The sequence below is a fragment of the Lagopus muta genome, chromosome Z (genome assembly GCF_023343835.1).
Source record: "Lagopus muta isolate bLagMut1 chromosome Z, bLagMut1 primary, whole genome shotgun sequence".
Taxonomy (NCBI): domain Eukaryota; kingdom Metazoa; phylum Chordata; class Aves; order Galliformes; family Phasianidae; genus Lagopus; species Lagopus muta.
This window is the reverse complement of record NC_064472.1, coordinates 70,645,487-70,671,729: the sequence shown is the minus strand read 5'-3', so window position 1 is coordinate 70,671,729 and position 26,243 is coordinate 70,645,487. Positions and strand designations below refer to the sequence as shown.

Below are 26,243 nucleotides of genomic sequence, written 5' to 3'. Positions count from 1 at the left end.
GTTTAGAAATCAAGTTTGAATGACTCTCTGGTTTATATAAAAATAATACAGAAATATCTTTTTAATGTACTTCCTTTTTATCAAATTAGTTTTCAAAAATTTACTCTTTAACAAGAATTTTACACTGTTAAAAAAGTAGTAAAAATAAAATAAAATTCACGTGACACGTAAAACACCTATCCAAAACTGCACAGATTCAAAGATCTAATTATGTGATGTGACCTATTGATAGGAATGTCACTGAAGAAAGAAAAATAAATGTCTGACCAAATTATTTCCATTTCCAGACGGAGAAATGCTTGCTTGCTTTTCCTTGTATCAACCCTCTGGTTGCTCAGCTGATGCTAAAGAAGGAATCTTCTTTGAACAGGCTCTTTCTGGCAAGCTATGATCAACTTCAGGAATTACTACCAGAGGTTCCAAAAAAAGTTCTAAAGGTCAGTCAAAAGTAATTTATGTTTTATCTTGGACTGCTTGCACAGTTGTCATTCTTCCTCTGTTTGTTTTTTTTTTAATCTGATGCTACATGGCTATTTTCTAGTGTCATCTAAAAATGAATTAATGTTTTATTACTTTCAGAGCTTCAATGTACTGTTCATATTTAAATTACTGTCCTCACTAATCCTCAGCAGATTTTGTTGAGCCATCACTATGTTTTTGTTAAGGTTATTAGTACTGGAAAAATTTCTTAACTGGTAAAGTACTCTGAAAAATTAAATAAAAAGAAGTCTAAGCTCTATCATATCAAGTGTCCTATGAGCATGTGTTCATACACCTCTGTAAAACAAGAATTGTTTTCCAATTGCTTTCCTTTCTTCTTCCCCTTTCCTCCTGCCATCCATTTGCCTGCACTGTAGTATAACCCATCACTTGTAAACTCACTGCACGAATCATTTGAAAGAGCCCTTGAGTTTAAGAGGAATAATTCTGTCAACTAAAGTGTTTGAAATTCTGTCTGCAGCTGCAATTGGTGCTGCTACTGTTTTCAGTTGGGCCAAGTCCAAGAAAATTACTGACTCATTATAGTCAGCTTGGCTTGGAGAATATGCCCTACAAGGAGCAACTGAAGGAACTGGGTCTGTTCAGTCTGGGGAAAAGGAGGCTGAGGGGAGACCTTATTGCTCTCTTCAAATACCTGAAAGGTGATTGCAGCGAGAGCGGGGTTGGTCTCTTCTCACTGGCGACAGGTGACAGGATGAGGGGATATGGCCTCAAGGTGTGCCAGGGTAAGTTTAGGTTGGATATCAGGAAACAGTTATTTACAGAAAGGGTTGTTAAAGCAGTGGAAGAGGCTCCCCAGGGAGGTGGTTGAGTCACCATCCCTGGATGTGTTTAAATACCATCTGGATGTGGTGCTCAGGGACATGTTTGAGCAGAGGGTTGTTGGAGTTAGGGTAGTAGGGTTAGGTTGTGGTTGGACTCGATGATCTTTAAGGTCTCTTCCAACCTGAGCAATTCTATTGTTCTGTGTTTCTATGATTCTGTTCTGAAAAGGGAGGACATTCTGCTTTCCTGAATCATTCAGTTAAAGTGAAAGAGCCAGGGAAAAGATATTTAGGCACTATTAACTTATACATGTTACTGTAGCAACCATGTGTTTGTATGGTAGTGTTTACTGAGTGAAAGGTATTTTGTTAGTTTATCCTTCCATGACGTGTGAAATGCACCAATACATTGCAGATGCCACTTTTTTTCCAGTCCTATCTCATGATAGAGAATATACTATGATACTGGTTTCTCATGGTTTGAGTAACGTGATGTTTATTACTTAGTCTGTTTATAGATGTAAGACTGGTGCACATCATCCACCATAAGTGACTTTATATTACCAAGTCTTCTATTTTTATTTCCAGTAACCAAAAATGTATATATAAGCTTTAGAATTCTTACTAGTGATTTGATTTTCATATTTGAGAGTGTAGACTTGCACTATAAACACTGCTTAACTCCTTTTATTTGGTTTCAGCATTTTAGTGACATTACCTCTTCGTACAGCACAAATGCTGCTGCGCCACTGAAAACAACAGTGAAACGTTCATCACCTCCAGAAAACTGGAATATCTTTAAAAGACTGTATCCAGATTGTAAGCAAAATTCTCAGTCTTTAGAGTTGCTAGCTAAGGCACAAACCAGCACAGGTGGTTTGAATTACTGCCAAAGTGTATCATCTCTGAAACCAGGTGGAAGTCTGAGTGTATTAGAACATTTATTTTCCAACCATTGAAAGATGAATTGTTATGATAGGCAGACTGTATTTTAATGCTCAGTGGATTCCTTTTGTTACTGAAAAATTTAGAGAGACTTGCTAATTTTTCGTTTTTCAAAGAGAATGATTCAAATTTTCTTCCACCAGGGCCATCTCATGTGAATTCTGAAGCCTCGTTTCTTCCATTGAAACATAATCAAAGTTTTATCAACTCTGACCTTTCAAGCTATATGCATGAGAGACCATGTTTTTCAGAAGTAGCTCCAGAGAGAAAACAGAATTTCTTTGTTGTACCAAAGGGCAGTGAAGATTTTGATCGTCTAAATGCTATGAATTCTTTTTACATTAAAGGTCAGGCTTTCAGGACACACTGTATCTCTGATCATCCCTCCAAAAATTCTGAAGAAGATTTCTTTACAACTTTCAGTGACTGTGTACCTCCTGACAGCTCTACAGCTTTTCTGGAAGAATTTAGAGGCACAGCATTTAAGAGCCCAGAAATTCAGATTTATGAGACTCCATGGAATGACTTTTCATCCACTTGCACATACAATTCATTTGCGCCTAACTTAATTCATTCTGATTCCCTTGTTGATCCAGATGAAATTCAAATTCTGTGTTTCCAAAACCAAGATCGAGAACTTTCAGGAAACAGAAAGCAAAGTCCACCATTCTTGTGGGCAAAAGGAAAAAAAATACCAGGTATGTACAAAGCAAGGTGAATTCGCTGAAATTTTATTTGTAACTTCACTGGAAAAAGTATTATTTGTAAAACTCAACTTCGTATTTTCTTTAAGTAATTATTTAATCCAATCTAACAATATTGTTTCCTCTTATGCAAAACACTTGCACTTATTTTTCTTGTGTAAGGAAAGATTCCTAGGTATTAATGTTCAGTTTGGAGCAATAGGAAATTAAAATATAAATGATGGAACGGGTTGGAAGGGACTTTAAAGCCCACCCAGCTCAAACTCTTCCCTGGAAAGAGCAGCCACCCACCGGATGGACTGCCCAAGGCCCTGTCCCAGCTGGCTGAGAATGCCTTCAGGAATGGGGCACCCACAGCTTCTCTGGGCAGCCTCACTGCCCTCTGAGTAAAAAATTTCTTCCTTCTATCTAATCTAAATCTCCCGTCTTTGAAATCATTACTCCTAGTCTGATCACTTCTTGCCCTCTTAAAATGTCTCTCTCAGTCTTTCTTACAGTAGGCTACCTTTAAACACTGAAAGGCTGCACTGAGGTCTCTGCTCCGTCTTCTTCGCAGGGCTAAACTATGAATCTTGAAATTATTACAAGGCGTATTTCATCTAATAGAAAGCTTAGTGTGTTCTTATATAGAAAATTCAAGCTTGGTTTTGTGGTTTTTTTGTTTGTTTTGTTTTTTTTTTTCAGTGTTTTTGTTTGCTTATTTGTTTTGCTTTCTTATCCATGGCTAAACACAGTTTCTTATCCATCCTAAGCACAGCTGAAGGCATTTTTTACAAGGCCTGGTGTGTATCCATGGAGCCTTGAAAGTAAGAAAATATCGTTAGTCCCTATTAGACTAAATATTGTTTTGTTGTAGGTTATAGATTTTTGTTTCATTTTTTTTTTAATCTGCTACTTCTTAAAAAGCAAGATGCCAAGTTCTTAAAAAATACAAGGCTAAGCTTCTTAAATAAACCTCCTAACCCCTAGTATAGATAATTTAATCTGTGTTTTCACTGTCTGTAGTCAAAACTCACGGTGACAGAGCAAAGTCAGTGCAGTATTAAATACTTCCACTAATTAGATCAGGCTCATTCATGTAAAGCATGTGTAACTAATTGATATCATTGTGCTTAATGGGCTGCTTAAGGCAAATCTGGCACTAAACAGAGGAAAAGGTAATTGGATATGGTGAACTGCTTTCAATTTTCAGCCTATGAAAATTAAAATGCTCGAGTGAAGTTATGAGCAAACCTTTTGCATCTCCATTGGAATACAAATTGTGACCTGCAGTATTGCTGGATAATTAACAGTGTTTCAGTAACCTGTAACTGACACTGATGGCAGAAAATTCTAACACAGTAGTTTCAGTTGATCAGGACTGCTTCTGTTACAGTATTCTGAAAACAACGTGATCTCCCACTGATTAATTTTCTGATACTCTTGCCTGATATGGCAAAGATATACTTACAACTGAATCAAATCAGGAAAGGGTAAGGGAATTTGCCTGATGTTATGGAACAACAGGCATGTTTTCCTTTATCATCCATTAGCCAAGGGAAAAACCAGGTAAGCTGTGCAAAAAATGCAAAAAACACTTCAATACAGTGAAAGCTTTCTGAAATCTCAGATTTAGAAAATGTATGCAGAGTCAAGTTAGAAAGACACATTGGAAACCTTCAAGGATTTCTGTAAGTTTCAGAAAAAAATATTAATTAAACCTCGAACAATTAATGGTAATACACTGAACTGCTATTTTTACTGACGCAGATGAAATTGTTTAATAAGTGTTAAAGTTCTATTGTTCTAAGTATCTAAAGCTCTATCTAAAGTTCTATAAAGTACACTTTGCAAGGCCTAAACAGAATTTTCTTCCATTAAAGTGTACTGATAAAATAACTTCTCAAATATTTTATTGTAAAAAATACTTAAGAATGTAAAAAACTTTCTTAAACTAACTTAGGAACAACTGAACAACTTCTGTCTCTGTTTTAAAAGAATTAGCTTTTGTAATTACTGAACTGTACTGAGTGTAGTGTTAATGAAATAGAAATAAGTTTGGAAACTTGTGCTGAAATATTCTGGTTAAGCACAGAGCAGGCTGATTTTGCATATAAGGTCCTATACTATTATTATGAGGTAAAATGCATCAAACTGATCAGTAAGCAGCAGTTAATATGTGTACATACTCAATTCTACAGTACTTAATGTTTTTCATACAAACTAGTTGAAGCTGAAGCCTGTTACTGCTTCTGAGAAACATGTAGCTGATTTTATATTTTTAGCTTGTTACGCCAATACTTAATTGCCACTTCTTTACCAGATTCGGGACTTGAAGAAGTACCAAGAATTAAAAAAAGGAGATTGATGTATGAAAGAGTGCCTGGAAGAGCTGATGGACAAACACGCCTTAAATTCTTTTGAATTGAATAGTGACTTGCATGCCACATCTTTTTTTTCTCTTTTTCTACCCAATCCTTAAACCATTTGACTAGAAATTTATTACATTTTTGTTGTTGTTGTTCATTTTTAAAGGGAAAATAGTATTTGGGATTTCTGACTAAATAAGGATTTCTTTTTTTAGTTCTCACTAAACAAACCAGCTCCTCTAAGCAGGAGAATTACTGATGTAAACACTTAAATGTTTGTTCATATAGGTTGTATAAAGTTACCTTGTTGTTTTTTTATTTGAAAAAAGAAAAAAGAAATAACATGCTAAAGCATGTTGAGTTTTCAAACAACCTATGTTTCCTCCCTGAGCATGATGGCTTCCACATTTTATAGCAGACTGGATTTGCCTTTATCTCAGAACTGATGATAAAGTCTTGGAAATAAAGCAAGAGATCTTTCTGTTTGTCCTCTGGGTTCAATTCCACTTCATTCCTTCTGACAGCCCCTCTGGCAGCCCTGTGACGTTATGAGTTCCTTCATGGCTTGAGTGTGGCTTTAGTCATAATTAACCTTCAGAAACAACGCACTTGTTATGTGGATAGCACATGAAAGACAGCTGAAGTTTATGATTCTCATAGATTTGATTCAGAAGATAACGCTGTGACTCTAGTTTTCCACATAATCTAGTGGAGGCTGTTTGTTGATGTACCCATTTTCCAGCCTGCTACACTGCTTCTGTGTGAAAGATGAGAATCATCTGGGAGACAACACCAGAAATTCTAGGCTACAGCAAGGCAGCACAGGAGATTAGACAACAACAAAAAAATCATCTAATTTGCAAGTTGCAGAAGAAAGGATGTGTCCAACTGCCCACTCTCCAGCAAAAGATTTTACAACAGAGCTAGAAATATTTGTGAAGGCAGTGGTAGAGAGTAACTCCATGCTGCTGCTGGCATGCATACTCTGCCAGCTTCAGAAGACCAGTGCCTGCTCAGTGACTTTCCATTCTGATGAGTCAGTTTTCAAACTTGCTTTTTTTGATTTTTAAGTTTAATGCAGTAACAGAATAAAAACAAATGTATGGTTCAGGCCTGCAGCAAAATAGTTTATTGATATTGAGTCTTCATTAAGCACATATTCATTATCTGGATAAATACAGCCAGTTCTTAAAGGAGCAGCTTTGGCTTCTCTGATTGTTAACTGAGAACTCCTAGAAGTACAGTGTCAGTTCCAGGAGTAATCGTAGTTCACAGTAATATCCACAGGTTATTTGTATCCAAACTGTTAGCAGGAATTCAGAAAATACTTTTCATGTGTAATATTAATAAAATCTTTTGTAGGATTGTAAATTTGCCAGTGCTTCCATGTTTGACCAGTACAAAATAGTTACTAAAATAAAAGTTGCATTTTGCTCGCTATTTCTGGCCCATTTTTGTGGTTGCTTGACCTAACCATTTTCCATCTCTTTACAACACAGATTTGGCTCTGTTTTTCAGAACTGTCTCCCAGCTTGCCAGGCTCGGGAATTTCTTCTTTTAAGAGTGCAGCTCTGCAAAAATTTATTCACAGATGACCACAGTGGAGAAAATTACAGGAGCCACTCCCTAGCTGTGTATTTATATCCTTTCACACAGAGGCTGGCACCAGAACTTTAAGTACACATTCATTAAAGGCTAGTTCAAATAATCTATTGATTCCTTCAAAAACAAAGGCAAACCATATGTTGCCTACATTCAGTTAGTGAAGGAAATTCAAGTGTCATCTGTACCCAGTTGCTAATAGGCAGGAAAATGTCAGTATACATTCTGATACTGGCAAAGTAGGAGAAGAACTTGCAATGACCATTTAATTTTCACTCTATTTGTGACTCTAAATCTTTGACAGTTTACACACCTAATGGCAACTTTATCACATGTGATGCTCTTCCCCTAATTCCTTTCTGTTTAATGTAGAGGAAAATCAGTGCTATGCAAATGCTCCCTTGCCCACCCCTCAAAAAGAGAAAAAAGCAGCCATATATGAGAATTTCACATTTGGGGAGATCTTTATGCAGTTATTTTTTATTATTTTTATTATTATGCATGTTTTTGTGTGAGAATGAGAGGTTTCCTAATCACCAGACTTCCATCAGTGACAGGTAGACTCATTTATTCAATCACGTTTGTGAAATGCTAGGTGACCTGGCAGGTTACAGCTCTAGAAGTAAAAAGAAAAAACAAAAACCCTGCTGGTAAACTCATTGTACTTCTCACTGTGAGGGACCACAGAAAAAAGGTGACCCTGTGGCTCATGTTAGGCACATATCTGTACAGATTTGTGCAGTCATTTAATTAGTTTTATCATAGGCATCCTGTGGAGCCCGGAGATTGGTATGAAGGACTTCATACAGTGTGTACCCAGAAAGCCAAGTAGTGCAGCAAGCACACTTCTCTGCAGATATCTGAACCTGTATCTTCATTCATGGGACTTCAGCACAACCAGCATGCTGCCAGCCCATCTCACACCTGCTGACAGGGTTTTCATTGCTGCTGTTGTTAGGTATGGACACAGCTGGGATCCCACGGAGACGCAGGTCAGGATTATGTGCCATTCAGCACAGCATGGGGCTGGGGCCCCTGAGACCTCTGAGAGGCAGCTGCTTGTAACATAAGATATTTTCTCTATTTCACAGACACCCACAGTGTACGTTTACACCACACATGGAGCGAGTGGTGCTTCAGCTGAAAGGTGCCAGATGGAGCAGGGCAGGGCGATCAAGAGGCAAGAGCCAAGACTGACCGGCTTGCAGCAGCCACCCACCCCTGCACATGGCAGTTTGGCTGCTCCCACTGCCAGCTCAGCAGTGACTCCAGAACCCAGGCATCAGGAAGAATAACAAATGTTGCTGCTAGTGGTAAGTTTTATTCTGTGAGAAAAAGAAACACAAAGGGTTTATTTGGGAGGGAGTGGCTGATAGCCAATTGTTCAAAGATATTTGAGGCAAACTCTTATCTCTCTCCCTTCCTCTCTGTGATGAACGTTTTGACCCCAGCCCGAGCTTCTAAGCACCTCTCTGCAAATAAGAACAACAGTATTTCCTCTGGATTTCCACAACATGTGCATGTGTCGAGTATCCAGGAGAAGCTGGCAGCCATACTCTCATAGCCTACAACGAAAAGGAAGCAGGAGCAAAGAATGGCACTTGAGGAAGGACATTCACTTCTGTAGAAGTACAGTTTATACTGGCAATATCATTACTGTCATTTCAATGTCTCCCAGCAGGGCAACAAGTGTGAAAATCTTTTGTTAAAACTGACCTGTTTGGAGGACATTCACTGTACCATTTCAGTTAGCATTAATGAAAATCATATATTCAGATCACTGAAGGCCCCACTGCAGACTTCAAAATCTTTAAGTGGCCCTAATAGTTTAGCATCAATATTTATGTAACTATACACTAGATCTTTCTAACAGTAAAATATTCTCTAAAATTCCAACAGTAACCTTATCCTTAAAAAAAAAAAAGCGTGAACCTTTCCATCCCACTGCAAAATCCAAATATCATCTTTGAAGTACATGAATGAATTTGCTCTCTTCTACCATTAAATAATGAAATCAAAGCCAGTAAGGAAAGGAATTTTATTTCCAAGCTTCTAGAAGATTAATACAAACAATAGAAGGTAAACAAAATGAAAAACCTAGTAGAAAAAATTTGTCCTTGTAAAAGTGTTCCATAGAAAAGTGAAGGCAAATGCCCAAGTGTAATTTTGTGTACTTCAAACCTCAAAAATCATGCACACAACTGTCTTCGGACACTTAAGTGTTTTTAGAGCGAGTTTGGTTACATTTTAAACATGGGATTCCACCAAGGCAATATGTTTATGAATACAAATTATGAGAAGCATTAAACAATACAGGGCTTTTGTAAGTAAGGTGCCTTATGGAACAGGGGTGTGCTACACATCACATCAAGCAATTTCTAACAGGCATTGTTTGTGGACTCACAAGCACTTGGAAAAAAACTGGTTTTTTTTGTTGCTGGTTTCAGATCTTGCTATTTAAAGAAAACCCTTCAGAGAACAGTTCTCATAATACTATCTGCATTTGCTTTTAGGTTTTAACAGCTCACTTTTCAGATGTTCTGTTTCAGAAAATACAAGTAATTATCACCATCACTCCAGCCTAGCAACCGTCCAAGTTAGAAATAGGTAATTTGGTAAAAATAATCATGTTTTTGCTTTCAAAAATGTAAACTTCTCAAGTAGTATTTGTACAGATAGTATAGTGTAATAACAATGGTGATTTTTACAAAAAGAGCTACTTACATTAAAAAGCTATAAAAACATTAGTAAAACAGTGAGGTATGAATGCACAAGAATGAATAGACAAATACCCAAGTTTTAGCCACGCAGAAATAAGGACACAGAGATACTTTCTTGAGGAAAAGGCCGTTGTTAGTCATGTCATGCTTCAAGGTATCTCTCTGCTGACCTTCCCTGTTAAAGGAAAAAGAGTTCATTAAATGCTTTCTTCCTATTCTGATACATTTCTTATATAACCTATAGCACAAAAAACTGCTTTTGAACAGAGAAAATCTTCCTCTGTTGGGTGTTGACGTTCTTGAATATTGCAAAATTTCTACACTGGCCTTTTCAATTTTGCTCTCTTTTTTTTTTTTTATGGTGCTAAGGTAACTAAACTAATAACTAGAAAAATATTGGCAAAAAAATATAGACTTCTTGATCCCAGCTACACTTCTCTAAAACTATCATAAATCAACCATCAAACACTGGCTTGGGAAAGTACTTCATATCCTGCCTTGATGATGCAATCAAAATTGAACTCTAGAAACAAAACACACACAAAAAAGGGCTGCTTTAATAACAGAAGAACATGTAAACATGTGCAAAAGTCACTATCAACATTATTCCAGGCAGGGAGAATTAAGGGATAGCATCTAAATTAAGAAAGTCTCTTGCTTGTGCATTCTCCCACCCATTTTTCCACAAGAACATTTCATGCTTGGCTGCATTCTCTCTTCCTGTTCAATTCTGTTTCTCAGACCCTTCCAGGAACAATCAAAACTGTGCTATTAGTGAGGCAAAAAGTGACTGTAAGCTCAGGAACCCCAGCAGTGAGAAGGGGAAGATCCTACAAATATTATGCATTCTAGTTTGAATTCTGCTGTTACAGAAAACAGTTCCATTTCACTTTGATTGCATTCTCCAATAAATAAGAGAATTCAGTGTTTCTTTTCCTCCCTGTAGCTTTCTCAGTTCTTCAGTAGTACCTATCTCTGTTTTACAGAAGAATAGCCTCTTCTAATTATCCTACTTCCATATTTGTTAATCCTGCAGAAGAAGTAACATTTCTTGACAAAAGTAATGGTGTGGTTCTGCCCAAGTCTAGTGGCATACATGGCATTTCTTCCTCTTTCTGCATGACATCTCTGTGACAAACTGAAGAGACAAGGGTGAGAACTGTAGAACTGCAAAGCAAAGATTTCCATGTGCTGAATGGTCACCTGAAGTTGCTATGGAGGTAACAGCACAGCAGAGCACTAAGGCAGACAGAGTTCTGCTAGCGCATTATCTTCTAGCCCCGAGCTGAAAACCATCAAAAGAACGTGCTTAGAGCTCTGCTCTGCTTCCAAGAATTCTGATGCTGTACCAACTATAGCAAGAAAAACCCTAAGGAGACTGATACAGCCAAATGAATTGCAGGAGGATGTCAAAGACAAAATGTATTTTTAACAAGACTCTTGCCTAAGCTATGCCAAGACACATGCAAGTATCATGGCTTTGTCTCACTTCCCCAAGCTAGTTACATGGCTGTTTGTGATTCTGGCTTTGTCAATTACACATGGGAAGTTTTTATTATTTTAGATGCTGATAAAGAGTACAGAGCTGCTGAAATGCAAAAACAAACAGAAATACAAGAAAGGACAGTAAAAAAGAGGTGCAGTTCAGTTGCCATATCTAAAAGAAGCAGAAAACAGTTTCTAGAGCCAGCAGGAAAGTGGCAAACAATTTGCTACGAAGAATTCAAAATTCAAGCAGCTACCACAGTGCCCCATTTGTCTTTGCTAGAGCTTCAAATGAGAGCAGTGGTGGTGATATCTGTGACTTTGTTACCTGATTTCAGAGCAGAGTGCAGGATCTGGGCTCACGGAAGGGATTGCTCCCTGCAGGGACCCCAACCAGCAAGGCATCTTTACAGGCATTTTGCATACAGTATTGCTGGAGCTCTGCAGCTGCCTGGGAGACCTGAGTAAAGAAAAAGGAAAAACAAATATAGAGAGGAAACTAATTCATTCACAAGCATCTATTGAGCGTTTCCTCTGGAAGAAACACTATCAAAAAGTTGGGGAGAAGCCAAGTCAGCTCTTGAATTCTAAACCATCAAGTAAATCAGCACAAGCACTCATCTGCAGAGCTCTGATGAGACATATGTCCTGCCACACTGGTGACAAGCCAGAGCTGGACATACAGGGTTGAAGTATGAGTGCCATGGAACTCACTCTCACTGAAAGAGTCAAGGCTGTGACCACAGCATTTTCCATTCTGTCGTACAGTTTTGTGTTTGAACTCTTATATTCTCAGATAATTTACAAAAAGGACTTTTACTTCCAAACTGTTCAACAACACAAAGCTTAATAAGGAAAGAAAGCAAGAGGACAAGGATGTAAACCCTTCGGTTCAAATTTTACCTTCCCTGGGCAGTGAAGTCACACCCATGGAGAGGACAGCCCAGAGGTACAGAAAAAGCCCAGGAGCTCAAAAGCAAGCTGGTTGTTCTCCCTGTGGACCATCATGTGTCTGTATTTTTGAAGGGAAATGTTGAGGAATTCCCAGTTTCTGGGATGTGCATTGATAACAGCTGCAGGGAAACGCCAGTGCTCGTGCTGTCTGCCACATTTTGGTATCCTGAGCATACTGTTGGAATACTAGTTCTCCTCTGACCCCAGCATCACCACAGAACTTCTAAGATATTGCTTTTTCTTCTATACGTGTTGCAGTGTTGACAGGGGAGGGATGAGCCAGAACAACCGTTTGCACTCCCCAGTCTGAAGGAGCCACCCTGGAGCCCAGGTGGGCTTTTCATTTTGGGCCATCCAATCTGACAACACCTGGAAATGCATCAGTAAATCTGGCCTGGTGGGTGCACTTGTTTGCTTTTTTGCTGCTGCCCCCATTCCCTGCCTGCCAGCTCTGCTTCAGAACACTCGTCTTAGTAACTGCCTAACTTTCCAGCAGATGTTAGCACTGCAAGGAATTGTTCAGAGAAACATTTTCCCACAGCCTGCCAGATCCTCCTGGGAGGAGCACAAGGAGGAAAATCCACAGCAAGGATTCCCTGCTGCTCAGCAGGCTTTGCCACTTGTCCCTCTCTTGGGAACAACCTCTTTATGGATGCTGCAAAGAACGATGCAGCCTCCACCCTGCCTAGCTCTGTTGGCTCCCTGAAATATTAATGTTCTTGCCTTAAGCACAACACTGACGGTTGAGCCCTCAACACAATGAGTTTCAGGACAGATCTTCCCAGTTTTTGCCCTGCACAAGCCGCTACAGCACTCCTCTCCTCCAGCTGACGTGAACAGTAGAAGGATTTCTTTTGTATTTCATCCCAGCACAAGCATGCTGTGAACAGCAGCCTCCTGCATGCAAGACACGTGGGGGTACTTCTTTCCTTCATGGTTTCCTCTTTCTGAAAATATTGTTCCTGTCTACTTTTTTAGCTGTCGGGGTAAACAAAATCACCACTGGAACTTGTACTGTGGGATGTATTTATAAAACTCCTTTCATATTCAGCTTCCTCCTGAAAACACACTGTGTATTCAAAGTAGCCAAAACAATGTTTACTCCTATCCAACCATCAGCTGAAGCTAAAGCTGATTCATGCAGTTTCTGCCAGCCAGATGTCCCTTGCTGTTTTTACATTCTGTATCAAGGAGCCTAGACGACACGTTTTTATCATGCATCACTTGGTTTGTTGCTGTGAAGACACCGAGAGGTTCTTAGAACAGACCTGGAAAGAGATTTCAGTAGCAACACTGGGAGAAAGAGGAGACCAAAGCTTCACTAAGGCCCAGCCTCTGTAACCTCCCAAACTCATGTATAACACAATAGCCTTGGGAAGTCCAGCTGAGTATCTGCTACCTCCACAAAGCAGTCCCACTTAAACAATAAACTGTATTGGCTGTAGCCACCTGAACAAGGAGTTGGATGTGGAGGGGGTTATAATATGCCTCAAAATGAGGCATGACAGAGAGATGATGCTGGTGGTCTAAAATGACAGCAGTAATGAGTCAGCCATTTCTCTTCGGGACCCCTTGTCACAGAGCATTTCTGTTCTGCACTGTGTCATTTCTCAGAGATTCCCACACACAGCCAGGAGGAGCTGTGGCCACTTTCAGCGTACCTGCAAGCTCATTGGTCACTAATAACATTTAGTAGCATTAATAAATCAGTTAAGGCAACATTGTTCAGTGCTCAGTGTGGTGCAACAGACACTTGGACTTTTCAGCAGCCCAGGGCAGGAGCAGTGAGAAAAGGAATCCAAAATCATTTGTAAGCCCATGAACTTAGTCCAGTGCTATGCAAGTCAGTGTTTTGCAGCTGGCCAAAGAAAAATGGAGAATGCACAGAGGTGGTGAGGGCAGGGGGAAGTACAGGATGCAGATTAAATAGACTTTTATCACCTTGTAGCCTTCGATGTATTTTATGTGTAAAAAGAAAAAGAAATCATATCCCAGAAGAACTTGTGGACCCTGCACCTGCTGGGAACCAAGGCAGCACTGCAGGGCTGCATTTGGATTGACACAGGAAAAAAAAAAAAAAAAAAAAAAAAAAACAAGAAGAAAGAAATAATATCGGAGCAGACAGATAACGGGGTTGCCTCACTGGCCTGTCTTTGTCTGGAGATATGCAGAAGGTTCATGCATGCGTAGAAAATCGCCTGTGTCCCGAGCTGTCAGCCGGTACGAAAACACCCCGCGCGGGGCAGAGGGGAGCTGTGGGGCGCGGCTGCAGAGCAGCGTGCCCGTCGGAGCAGAACTAACGTGGAGCTGCTCCATTATTCATCACGGCCTCCCGCCGGGGAGCGGCTCTTTCCCCGCGGGTGCGGGAGGGACTCGGAGCCCCCGCAGCCCGGGCACCCTTCGAATCCCGGACAGAGAGCTCTCCGCGCACCGCCGCCCGCGCCCGGCCCCGCCGAGACCCCGCAGCTCCCCCGCAGCTTCCTCTGCTCCCCCGGGAGGCCCGGCTCACCTTGATCCTCTCCACGGCGGCCTCCAGCTTCAGCTGCTCCACCAGGCGCTGCATGGTGCTCAGGCTGCCGGCCGACGACATGACGGGGCAGGCAGGAACGGGATGGAGCGGAGGAGATCCGTGCGGTGCGGTGCGGTGCGGCTCGGCTCTGCCGGCACCGCGGGAGCCGCCCGGGGGAGGGGCCGCCGCCGCTCCGCCCCCCTAAGCGATCCTCGGGTGGTGATCTCCACCTTCCACCCGCGACTCCGACTTTTTTCCTTCGAGATGCCGTTGTGCCGGTCTCTTCTTCCTAAGAACCGATAGCAGGACGCGTGGGAACGGCGCGAAGCTGCGCTGGGGAGTTCAGACTGAACACAAGGAAGCATTTCACAGAATCACAGAAACACCAAGGTTGGAAAAGACCTACAAGACCATCCGGTCCAGCCATCCACATCCACCTATCACCAACAGTTCTCACTAAATTTCTAAATTTCTTCACCGTGAGGGTGGTCAAACACAAGAGAGGCGGTTACTGCCCAACACCTACCAGTGGCCAAAGGGCATTTGGAGAATGCTCTCAGTAGCATGCTTTAACTTTTGGTTAGCCCCGAAGTGCTCAGGCAGTTGGACTTGATGTTCTTTGAAGGTCCCTTCCAACAGAACTGTTCTGTTCCATTCCATTCTGTTCTGTTCTGTTCCCTTGTTAGACACACATTTTCACAAGAGCTCACCCTATGCAGCATGGTCAGTTCCTGTTCATGCAGGCAGTTCCCTTCAAAGTCCACTTATGCTGGATTCACAAGGCATAATAACACTACTGTCAGTGCTATCACTGCACTTTTCTCAATCTGTGTATGATATTGCTTTGTGGACTCAATTTCAAGATAAAATAGGGCCTAAAATATGTGACTAAGATGCATATATTTAGAACTAAAATAAGACTTCAGGCTATAAGTGATTAGTGACCCAGCTAACAAGGTGTCACTGTGACCTGACAGCTCTGTGACAGACAATTGTTTCTTTTGGCCTCTATCACAGAAATGTAAATGGCACAGCCCAGCAAACTCTGCCTGCAACCCATGAGCTTATGCCTCTGTCTAGGTATTTTCAATGGGCTCATGTGTAGAGAAAAATAGAAATTCAGAATCAACACCACAAAAGAGCAATGGCTCTTTTCCACCCAAAGCAGAATACCTGCTGATTTTCCCTTCTGCACTTGATTTCGGGCCATCGTTTTACAAAAACAAGGTGCTACTGCTGCTGAAAGACACGGTTCTGTCCTCCCTCGGAATGCCCTGCCATTGCACCTTTTAATTGCTACAGGATCAGATCAGAAAATTAATCTTGGTCAGAACTAACCTAAAAAGGGGGAAGATAGATCTGTGATTTGGGTCTTGCCTGCTTATTTCTGTGACCCATTTTATCACACAAACACTTTTCTATGGTACGACGGGTGGAAACTAGTGTGAGAGCAGCTGAGCTGATAGCTCTTTGCCTGTGAAGTTGTGTCTACATAGAGGTACACTGCTGGCTTCTTTTGCAGAGATAACTGCCTGACCTTACTGGGTAAGCAGCACCATTTCACTCATTTGTACTCATTTTTGCTTTGTATTTGCCACAGAAACTACAATTTTTTTTTTCTTCTCCACTCTTGCAGGAGGCTGAATATATTGTGGAAAAAGAGGTACTACATCCAAGCTGTGAAGGTGTCCAACTTGACAAACATCTTTGTGGTGTCTCTGGAACATCACTACAAGGCCAATAAGGTTATTTCCTGAGAACAAGCATGACTTATTCTGAACGTTTTCTTTAACAAACCTAAAACTTGGTTTGACCTTTAAGTATAGATTGAATTAAGCTTACAGCAGCACTATATGGCAGCAGAGATTAAGGACAAAACTAGAAACTTCCTTTGAATTTTGGAAATGCACATGGAAGTGCTTCTGACATATTTTTGGATATATGTTATTTCAAACACAAAACTGAGATAACATTCCAAAAACTACTGAGAGCTAAATTAGCAGAAGAGGCACCAAGAAGTGAAGGTCTTCCTCAAAGGATGTGGGACAATGAAGTGATTGCAAATAGCTGGCATAGGTTTAGTGAAAGGCAGGTCTTGCCTGACCTCCTTCTATGACAAGGTGGCTCAACTTAGCAGATGACAGACGGGCTGTGGATGCTATCTAACTAGATTTCAGTAAAGCATCTGACACCATCTCATCTCCCACAGCATCCTCGTGGAGAAATTGGCTGCTCCCAGCTTGGACAGGTGCACAGTTCACTGGGTGAAGTTCTGGCTGGCTGGCAGGTCTCAAAGAGCTGTAGTGAATCATAGAGAATGATTGGAGATCATGGAGTTCAGTCCAGCTGGTGGCCAGTCGCCAGTGGTGTTCCCCAGGGTTCAGTGTAGGGGACAGTTTTGTTTAACATTTTTATCAACAATCTGGACAAGGGGATTGAGTCTACCCTCAGGAAGTTTGCAGAGGACAGCAAATTGGACTGGACTGTTGATCTGATGGAGGGTAGGGGGAATCTGCATTGGATAGGTTGGATTGATGGACTGAGACCAGCCACATGACACCCAACAAAGCTCAGTGCTGGGCTCTGCACCTGACTCACAACAGCTCCACACAGAGGTACAGGCGTGGGGCAGAGTATCTGGAAAGCTGCCCAAAAGAAAAGGACCCGGGGGTGCTGATTGATGCTCAGCTGAACATGTGCTACCAATGCAACCAGGTGGCCAAGATGGCTGATTGCGTCTTGGCTTAAATCAGAAATAGCATCACCAGTAGGACTAAGGAAGGGATTGCCTCCTTGTGGTGAGACCACATCTTGAATACTGTGTTGTTTGAGCCTCTCACTGTAAGAAGGACGTTGAGTTGCTTGAGGCAAGCAACTAAGCTGGTAAAGGGACTGGAAAAGAAGATATATGAAGAGTGGGTTGTTTAGTCTGGAGGAGGCTGAAGGAAGACCTCATCTCTCTCTACAGATACCTGAGAATGTGACTGCAGCAAGGTGGATGACAGCCTCTTTTCTCAGGTGACAAGCAGTAGGATGCAAGGTAGTGGCCTGAAGCTGCACTAGGAGAGGTTTAGATCTTTCTATCTGAAAGAATTTCTTCAGAGTCTGACTACATAGGAAGGTGGTGGAACTGACAAGTGAACACTGAGGAGAATGGCTTACTTATGGAACTCAGTAGGTCAGGTTGATGGTTGGGCTTGGAGAGCTTAGGTTTTTTTTTCAAATTAAATGATTCTATGATTGGTTGCTCATCTTGGCAGAATCAGAACTGTCTTACTTCAAAAATTGGTCTATAAGCACTTCAAAACTTCTAGCTATTACAAGTGTTGGAAGCAGCGGCAAGTTTAAGAGACCTTCTCCCAGAACCAACCTGCACAGATACAGATCTTCACAGACATGAGAAGAGACAGAAGCAGCCCAATCTGGCTGCAAACCCTGAGTACTTTTTCCCCAGTAAAGTTTTCGAGTAGAAATACGGAAATCATAACCTGGAAACGTGGAAACTCTGACTTGGCTTCAGTTACAGACAGAAGCAAAGGGAACTGTTGTGTTCTAAGTACGCTGATGTCTGATCAGAAGAATCAGAATGGATAAAGAATACTTCAGGTTTAAATTTAAAACAAATCCAGGATGTATATTACATAAACTTTTATTTACATAAGGCATCAAGATTGCCCTTTTAAACAAAGGGTCATTTTCCCTTTACCAATACTTTGGTGAAAGAAGTTTCACATTTAGTTGACTAGTATTCACTGGTACGCTTGTTCTGAACATGTAGGTACAATCTAATGTACAAGATTAAAAACCAAACGTAAGTGACTTAAGTATGCTATTTCGTGAACCACTCTGCAGAACAAAGAATTAAGGCTGGTTTGCACCATAACGGTGATCAATCATGCATCATTTATTCCCACAAAGAATAAAATTCATTTCCAATTGGAGAGGGAATAGCAAAAGAAGTAGTCTGGTATAATCCCCATTTTGACTACATCAAAAAACAATTTGGCATTTTAAAAAGTAAGTTGAAAAGTAGGTGGAAGAGAAGAGGAAAGTAAGAAATGGCCCTTGCTTCAGAGTCCTTACCAGCCATTTCAATTTCCAGTGTTCACTCGCATGAACCCTTCGGTTTAGAATCAAGAACTGAGACTTCCAAGGACAGATCAAGAAACAGTTTCAGAAAGATTGAAATTACGATTCCACTGATCATGAGAATGAAATATGTAGAGGAAATACATTATTTGAAATAATGAATTCCACATTAAGATCCCCATGTAAGATATACACATTGAGTTATGCCTGTTTAATAATTCTGATTTATAAAAACCGTAAACCTGTACTATTTTTCGGCCTCATTTAATAATTCCTGAGTTTTAGATCACTGCCAAACCAGCAGATAAAACTCTGAATGATGTAGCAAAAAGTTTTGCAGATCACTGCCGACATCAGCACGCACTGTGTTCAGCAACTTTCAGTCATCAATGAAAGTCAGTCTTCCAGGTCCTTCATTTCTCATCCACCTCCGATACCTCTTCCATCGGGGATCCAAGGCCATCTTCTTCTTTAACTCCTCCTCTTGTTCTTGTTTATAGACCTGAAAGACAGACAGAAGTTTTTAGTAAAGCTGAAGAAAAATCTTAAGTGAACCTGAAGAGAGGTGTAAACAGTGCTTCAACCCTCCGTCACCTTGATTTCAAAGAAAGCTGAAAAGCGACAAGCAAAAGACCACGACCTACATGTGGTGTAAGAGCCTTCAGCAAGGAGCCTAGAAGCTGTAGTTGAGATGCTCTGGATTTCTGCTGACAGCAGAACTACTTTGTTGCAAGACTGTGCTGTAATGGCTAGCACAATTTTACTGTTTGCTTGTTTTGCCAAAGAACTAAATGCCCTGCAGTCAACAAAATGAAATTTGCCAGTAAAGAACTGGTTTGAATCTCAGTCCAGCACACGCACCATTCAACACAGCTTAGCTTCTCACTTTGATTTTATTTTTCACCTTCAGTTAGACAGAAATAAACCTTCTTTTTCCTAATTCAGTTTAAGTTAGAATCTCTGTAGTAAGTATTGATGGTAAGGATGACAAGTATATAAAATATGGCAAGAAAAAGTGTCATTGCTGATATCTGTAGATTTCAATAGCAGTCATGTATCTAAAACAGGCAACAGTATGCTCAACAGCAGATCACCTAGATACATGCACTATATTTGAACAAGATACTATGTTTATGTAATCTGAAGTCTACCTGTAAGCAAAGATTTTGAAAGAGCCTTTTTTTTTTTAAATATTCCTGATGACTGTATAAATACAGGCTCAAGGTTCAGTGATCATGCAGATTTTTAAAATTACCAGGAAAGCAACAGAAGAAAACATGTTTTTATTGAGCTCCACAATGTGCCAATATATTGAATTCCCACTCATTCCCAGAAGGACATAGGAAAAAACTAAATATGCAGACAGGCAGCTGCTATAACAAAAGTAACATATAAGCTATTTTCAGCCTTGAAAAGACAAGACTGAGTCTTTTAGTAAGTCTATAGTAGTGGTACAGAGAAGAACTGGCAGCATAAGAGGAATGATTATTTCTCCCTACAATTTATTCTCCATATAACCAGCAGGTGTCTGGGGCCTTAATATATATATATATATCTATTCTCTGAAGATACTGCTGGACTCACAACCAGATAGCAATGCAAACACTGAACTTTTTAATGCAACCAAGGAATAGCTAGGTATGTTTACTGAAGAAAAACTAATTAAAGATGTAAACTACAAAGGCACCATTTCCTGTTCAGGAAGTTCCAAAGTTGCAGATTGCAAGGGGGAAATACTGCTACATGGGTGCAAATTTCTTGTATTCTTCACTAAAAATCACCTGCTGGCCACCACAGATGACTTTGGGCTAAAGAGACTTCCCTCTTATAAACACAGCTCTTTTACACTCAGTGAACAAAACAGCAGTTAGAAGCAGCAACTCAAACCATGAAACGTTTCCTCTGCAACAGAATACCTATTCTACCCTACATTTTCCTTAGGACATCTGCTTTGACTACTAACATTACTAGATCTTCAAGCTTTCAGATTGTTTTCGAGAAAACCTAATCTAATTCAACATGCATGGCTAATCTGATGGCTATTCCTCTCCTTATATTAGCATCAATTCTAGCATTTTTCTCTTCAAGTTTCTAAACTAATCCAGTTCTGACTGTTCTCAAGGTGATATTCCCTATGGTGCCTCTCATCAGAAGCAAAAGCAGTTCTGCCATCTTTTTTTGGAGAAGGCAAGCTGCAGCAACATCTTTTGGGCAGGACAAATCCTCCTTCTCAGTTTCACTTCTGGAAGTCTCCTACCCAGATGGCCCACAGATGAGCTTCAACACAACAATAAGAGTGCTTTGTCAGTCTGCCACCTCCTGGCACCCCAAGTTGTCTGGAATGCAAATTACATGCTGGGGCTCATGCTCTTTCATTGCTCTCACAGAAAGCTTGAGAAAAATTATGTATTTGCTGTTTTGGAACTGGCTATCCCAGGAAAGAAGCAGCAGTTGTGCCTTGTGATATTTCATATACCATTTTTAGTTAAGCTGGAACACAGCACAGAAAGAACAGCCTCAGACTCAGTGGAAGCAAAAGAATAGTTATAATGGGATAGTTATCAAAAACAAGCTAGGAATTCATGGCTCATGAGACTAATAAAACAGGAGTTTCAGGTGATCCAGGTAGTCTTCATTACAAAATTATTATTATTTGGAGAACCATGCTCTTTAATGTACTGCAAGAACTTTATTATGTCACATGGTCACAGGACAGCCTGTCATCAGATCCAATTAACCTTGTATTCACAGACTGGCTGACTATCACAGGTGGATTCAACGCCTAAGCAAGTGAATCCCTTCTTTTATCAATGGGCATGTCCAGGAGCTGCTGCCTATCAGCAAGTGAACATAAGATGATGAAGAAAACAAACCAAGTGCTTCTATAACCATTTCAAATGTAGACAGCAACAGCTAGAACTGAAGCAGGGCTTCCCCCATCACTGTTCCGAAGACCTTTGCAAGGTACCTGCTCTTACTCTGGGTGCATAACTAACATTATCTTTTCCTCCCCAGCCACTCACCTCATAGTTTTCTCGTATCCACAGCTGCCGCTCAAGAAAGGTCTCTTTTTGATGATCTTCCAGGCTGTCAAACTGAGACTGAGACATTTTCATGTATCTCCGTATGATATACAGCTTCTCTTCTACACCATATTCTTGGCCTTTAATAGTGAAACAATAAATCCACCAACAGTACCAAATTACATACTTGCACAAGTAGAAAGGAGCTAGAAGGATTTGAAACAGAAGGATATCATATATCTTGGGCTTCTGATAACCGCCTTTTATATCTATTTTATTTTTAATAATGTCTTTGATGATTTCTTCCTCTTCTTCACGAATTTCTTCTTTAGACCTCCTGTTCTTGCCTTTTTCTCTGGTCTTGTTGAGTAAACCTTGCTGCTTGGCAATCTCAGTAGCTTGTATACGGTATTTTGGCACTGTAGCTAGATAGTTGATAGCTTCATTGTAACTACTCCACCAGCTGAAGAACTGTAATTTAAGAACAGTAAAAAAAAAAAAAAAAAAAAGGCAATAAAAGCCATGTTTTGATATGGACACATTTCCATTTGGAGCTTTGCCAGAATAAAATATGCTGCTGTATACCTTTAACCACAATTGTATTACAGTGACGGTGAAAACTAAAGGCAACAGCACAACTTCTGTAGAACCTGTAATTATTGCTCCAAACCTGACAAGGAACCTGGGAAACAGACATAACTAATATGCATACTGCTGCGTGATATGCACAGAACATGTATGTATGTGTGATGCATATTTATCACACAGAAATATACAGTGGCAAAGAAGGTCAAGCAGAGTGTAAAGAAGGACATTGCTCACACTGGGTTTGCTCATGAGAAGATGGTTATCTCCCACTGCTTCAAATGAAGCTTGCACTGGGCTGTGGTGGCCATGATCAGAAGTCCAGCATATGAGCATTTCATTATAAAATTATTACCCACTTTACATAGTTAATTAACCATAGCTTACTTACATGACAATCTTGTTAGTTGGACAGGATTGACTTTACAAGATTCAATACCTCACTCTAATCTTGAGCTACCCTCTGAATTTCAAGTGGGAAAAAAGAACAACACAAATAACGTTTGAGATGAACATGCCATTTTGTGCCTTTTTTTTTTTTTTAACAGCAGCATGCCCATTTGTGAAAACAACAGAGCAGGCAGGTACACTCTTTATATTCTTAACAAAAGAAGCAGAAACACCAATAAGCAAGAGAAAAGCAAATCAGTTTGCTAATTCAGAACAGCTAATTTTGCTAATTCAAAAACAGGCTTGGGAAGACTGCGTAGAGGAAATGGACCTGGGGGCATTGATTGATGCTCGGCTGAACAGGAGCCAGCAGTGTGCCTGGGTGGCCAAGAAGGGCAATGGCATCCTGGCTTCCATCAGGAACGGCGTTGCCAGCAGGAACAGGGCAGTGATTGTCCCCTGTACTCAGCTCTGGTGAGGCCGCACCTCCAGTACTGTGTCCAGTTTTGGGTCCCTCTCTGCAAGGAAGACACTGAGGCCCTGGAGCGGGTTCAGAGAAGGGCGACAAGGCTGGTGAGGGGTCTGGAGCACAGGGTTTATGGGGAGCGGCTGAGGGAGCTGGGATTGTTCAGTCTGCAGAAGAGGAGGCTCAGAGGAGACCTTATTGCTCTCCATAACTACCTGGAGGGAGGCTGTAGTGAGCTGGGGTCAGCCTCTTCTCTCGTGTAACTGGTGATAGGACCAGAGGGAATGGCTACAAGCTGCGCCAGGAGAGTTTCAGACTGGACGTTAGGAAATACTGCTTCTTTGAAAGAGTGGTCAGGCACTGGAACGGGCTGCCCATGGTCGTGGTGGAGTCACCGACCCTGGAGGTGTTCAAGGAACGTTTGGATTTTGTGATGAGGGATATGGTTCAGTGAGAACTATTGGTGATAGGGGGATGGTTGGACTGGATGATCTTGTAGGTCTTTTCCAACCTTGGTGATTCTGTGATTCTGTAATTCAGTGTAAACTTGTATTTAATCATCTAGGAGGTGACCTACAGGCAAAGTGAGTGTTCCCACTTATAGCCAAAATAAGAGGTGAAATGTAAAACTGTAATTAGAAGTAAGTCTGATGAAAAATTACATATTTGGCTGAGTATGCCACTAGAACGTGTTATTTCAAACTCTCAAAATCTGATCAACATGTTTTGTTGGGCTTTTTTGCCTTCCAATTAAAAAGAGAGTTATCCGTACCACAGACCAACCTGCATTTTCATCTCCTAAATACCAACTTTGGGAGTTTCCTTAAGGAAGTCTGGAATCAATAATCTAATGGATGCTAAACAAAATAATTATATACTTTCTTCCAGTTAAGTAATTGCCAGCAAAAGCACAAGTTTTCTCATATAAAACACTGACCGTTTCCTTGAAAATGGAACTACCTACCACACTTAGTGAAGAAACTTCACTGATCTGCCGTTTAAAGTAAACTACTGTATAAAATACACGTTAGCAAACAACACTACTGATACTTCGTATTGTCATCTAAACTGAGTTTTGAGTTTAGACTGCAGGTGGCCTGTTAAAAAAAATAACCTCACACAGCTTGAAAACCTGACGCCCACCTTGCAGCACCAGCCCTCTCTGTGCACAGGAACAGGCTGTCCTCAGCCTGCCATGGAGAACTAAGTGTCTTCTCTAGGAGAGCTGCACTAGTCTGTACAAAATACTCCACTGTGTAAATAAGCCAATCACTAATTGATCTGTGCATCTTTGACCAAGCTACCAAGTGCACAAAATCTTCTTGGCACACCCTGACTGCAGATTTGTTACAGATGCCAGGGGCAAGTTTGCCACAGCAGCCACAGAAGAACCTCCTTGCTGGCACTGTTTGAAGGCTGGCATGCTACAAGACCTGCAGATGATTCTCTTCCATTTCAGAAATTCACAGAGCATTGTCACATGAAAGTGAGATCTTACCTGAAACACAGAGATGGCACACACCGTAACGAGAATCACTATTCGGACATCCACTTTAGGTGCCAATCTCCTGCTGTAGTAGTGATAGTAGTGTCTGTAATACTCTTCAGGATGATCCAACATGTAATCATAATCTTTACGTGTTTCTTCATCCTGTAGAATCAGAGATGACAAGCATGTGTAGGTTCAGATGGCTGTTTTCACTTACTCTGTTACTGTTGTGTTTTACATCTCATGAAGGACTGCGCTGTTACAAGTTCTGCAGAAGAACAGCCATGAAGCACTGAGGAAATTCTTTCATCATTTTCCTGTACACTACATTAATTTGTTCTTACCCTCATCAGCCCACACACAGCTTACAAACATGCAGGCTTAAGTACCTACAGTATAGATTATAAGAAGACTTGATTTAATACTGACATAAAGACAGGCAACTGAAATTCACATGCTCAGCAAACCTATTTTCTGAATCAGATACTGGGGGAGCTGGAACTGATAGACATTGCTCACAAAAAGATTTCCAGACGAACCAAATAGCAAAAGACTGTTTTTCAAATCTTTCAGGATTTGCTTATGGGGCCAAGGAATCTGTCTGGTGTTAGGATGTTTCAAAACCTCATTGTTCCCATTTTCTTGAGCTATTTCTCATTTTGACCCACAGAATAACGAGACGAGAAATTTAACTTTGTCAGCCGTAACTGCGTTCCTCTTCTACTCCAAAAAGTTCCAGTTTCTTTTCCCCGTGGACCCTCAAGCACTTGCAGGTTTCCGTCTCCCATTTCTTTGGCCACACCGTGGCCAGCCCACACGTTTTCACCCTGCCTGGATTTGCTTACAGGTCTCACACGCTGTCAATTTGCTGCTTACCGACGCTTTTTCGCTTAAAGATACGGCTGTACAAGAAGTCTAACTTCAGAGGGGCTTCCAAGGGCAGCCCGTCCTCCCCCCACGCTCTCGGACTATCGCAAAACACCGGCGGCGTTTTCCTCCCTCGGCTGAGCCCACACAAAGGAACGCCAAGCCGATCGACTCCTCGCGATCCGCCGCACTACACAGACGCGCCCCATCCCGAGGTCCGACCTCTGCGAGCGGAGCCGCTCGGGCGGCCGCGGGTCAGCGCCACACACGTGGAGTCCGCGCCGCCGCCGCCCGTGCGCTGCGGGCAGCCCGCGCCGCTCGGCACGACGCCGCCGGGGCGCGCGGGGCCGCCGCCGCCCGCCCGAGGGCCCCGCTCCCGCCCGGGCCCCGCGCTGTCTCTTACCGGAGCGGCTCCGGCCGCGGCGGCGGTCCCGCTCTCTCACCTTGAGGGTCTCGTAGGCGGTGGCAATGAGCAGGAACTTCTCGTGCGCCGCCCGCGAGCCGCCCGCCGCGGCCGGCTCCCCGCGGTAGCGGTCGGGGTGGTACTGACGAGCCAGCTGCCGGTAGGCGCGGGCGATCTCCGCCTTGCTGGCCTGTCGGCCGACGCCCAGCACCTCGTAGCACACGCGCCGCCCGCAGTACAGCCCCTCGATCAGGCCCCGCGCCGGGCGCGGCAGCAGCAGTGCTGCCGACAGCCACAGGCACAGCAGCCAACGCCGGCCACCGGCCGCCGCCATCTCGGTGCGCCCCGCCGCTGCCGCTGCCGCCGCGCCTGCGCGCTACCGCCGGGCCGGGAGGGGCG

The 26,243-nt window shown here is 41.8% G+C and overlaps 3 protein-coding genes across 3 annotated transcripts in view; 1 reads left to right on the top strand and 2 right to left on the bottom strand.

Annotated features, from left to right (window-relative positions):
* Positions 1-5,415, top strand: part of SHOC1 (shortage in chiasmata 1) — a 52,596-nt gene extending 47,181 nt beyond the window's left edge. The window contains 4 exon segments of the mRNA XM_048932541.1: positions 288-437; positions 1,967-2,138; positions 2,354-2,908; positions 5,217-5,415. Of these exon segments, the coding sequence (XP_048788498.1) occupies positions 288-437; positions 1,967-2,138; positions 2,354-2,908; positions 5,217-5,317 (978 nt within the window). The 3' untranslated portion in view covers positions 5,318-5,415.
* A 3,381-nt stretch (positions 5,416-8,796) lies between these two features.
* GNG10 (G protein subunit gamma 10) lies at positions 8,797-14,696 on the bottom strand. Its single transcript, XM_048932495.1, has 3 exons — positions 14,533-14,696; positions 11,398-11,529; positions 8,797-9,759 (listed from the first exon to the last, which is right to left on the bottom strand). Exons 1-2 carry the CDS (start codon positions 14,611-14,613, stop codon positions 11,404-11,406), a joined length of 207 nt encoding a protein of 68 aa, XP_048788452.1. The 5' UTR covers positions 14,614-14,696; the 3' UTR covers positions 8,797-9,759; positions 11,398-11,403.
* A 3,469-nt stretch (positions 14,697-18,165) lies between these two features.
* Positions 18,166-26,223, bottom strand: DNAJC25 (DnaJ heat shock protein family (Hsp40) member C25). The gene is made up of 4 exons (XM_048932486.1): positions 25,885-26,223; positions 24,584-24,736; positions 21,645-22,115; positions 18,166-19,123 (listed from the first exon to the last, which is right to left on the bottom strand). Exons 1-4 carry the CDS (start codon positions 26,176-26,178, stop codon positions 19,001-19,003), a joined length of 1,041 nt encoding a protein of 346 aa, XP_048788443.1. The 5' UTR covers positions 26,179-26,223; the 3' UTR covers positions 18,166-19,000.
* Between the last annotated feature and the right edge of the window lie 20 nt (positions 26,224-26,243).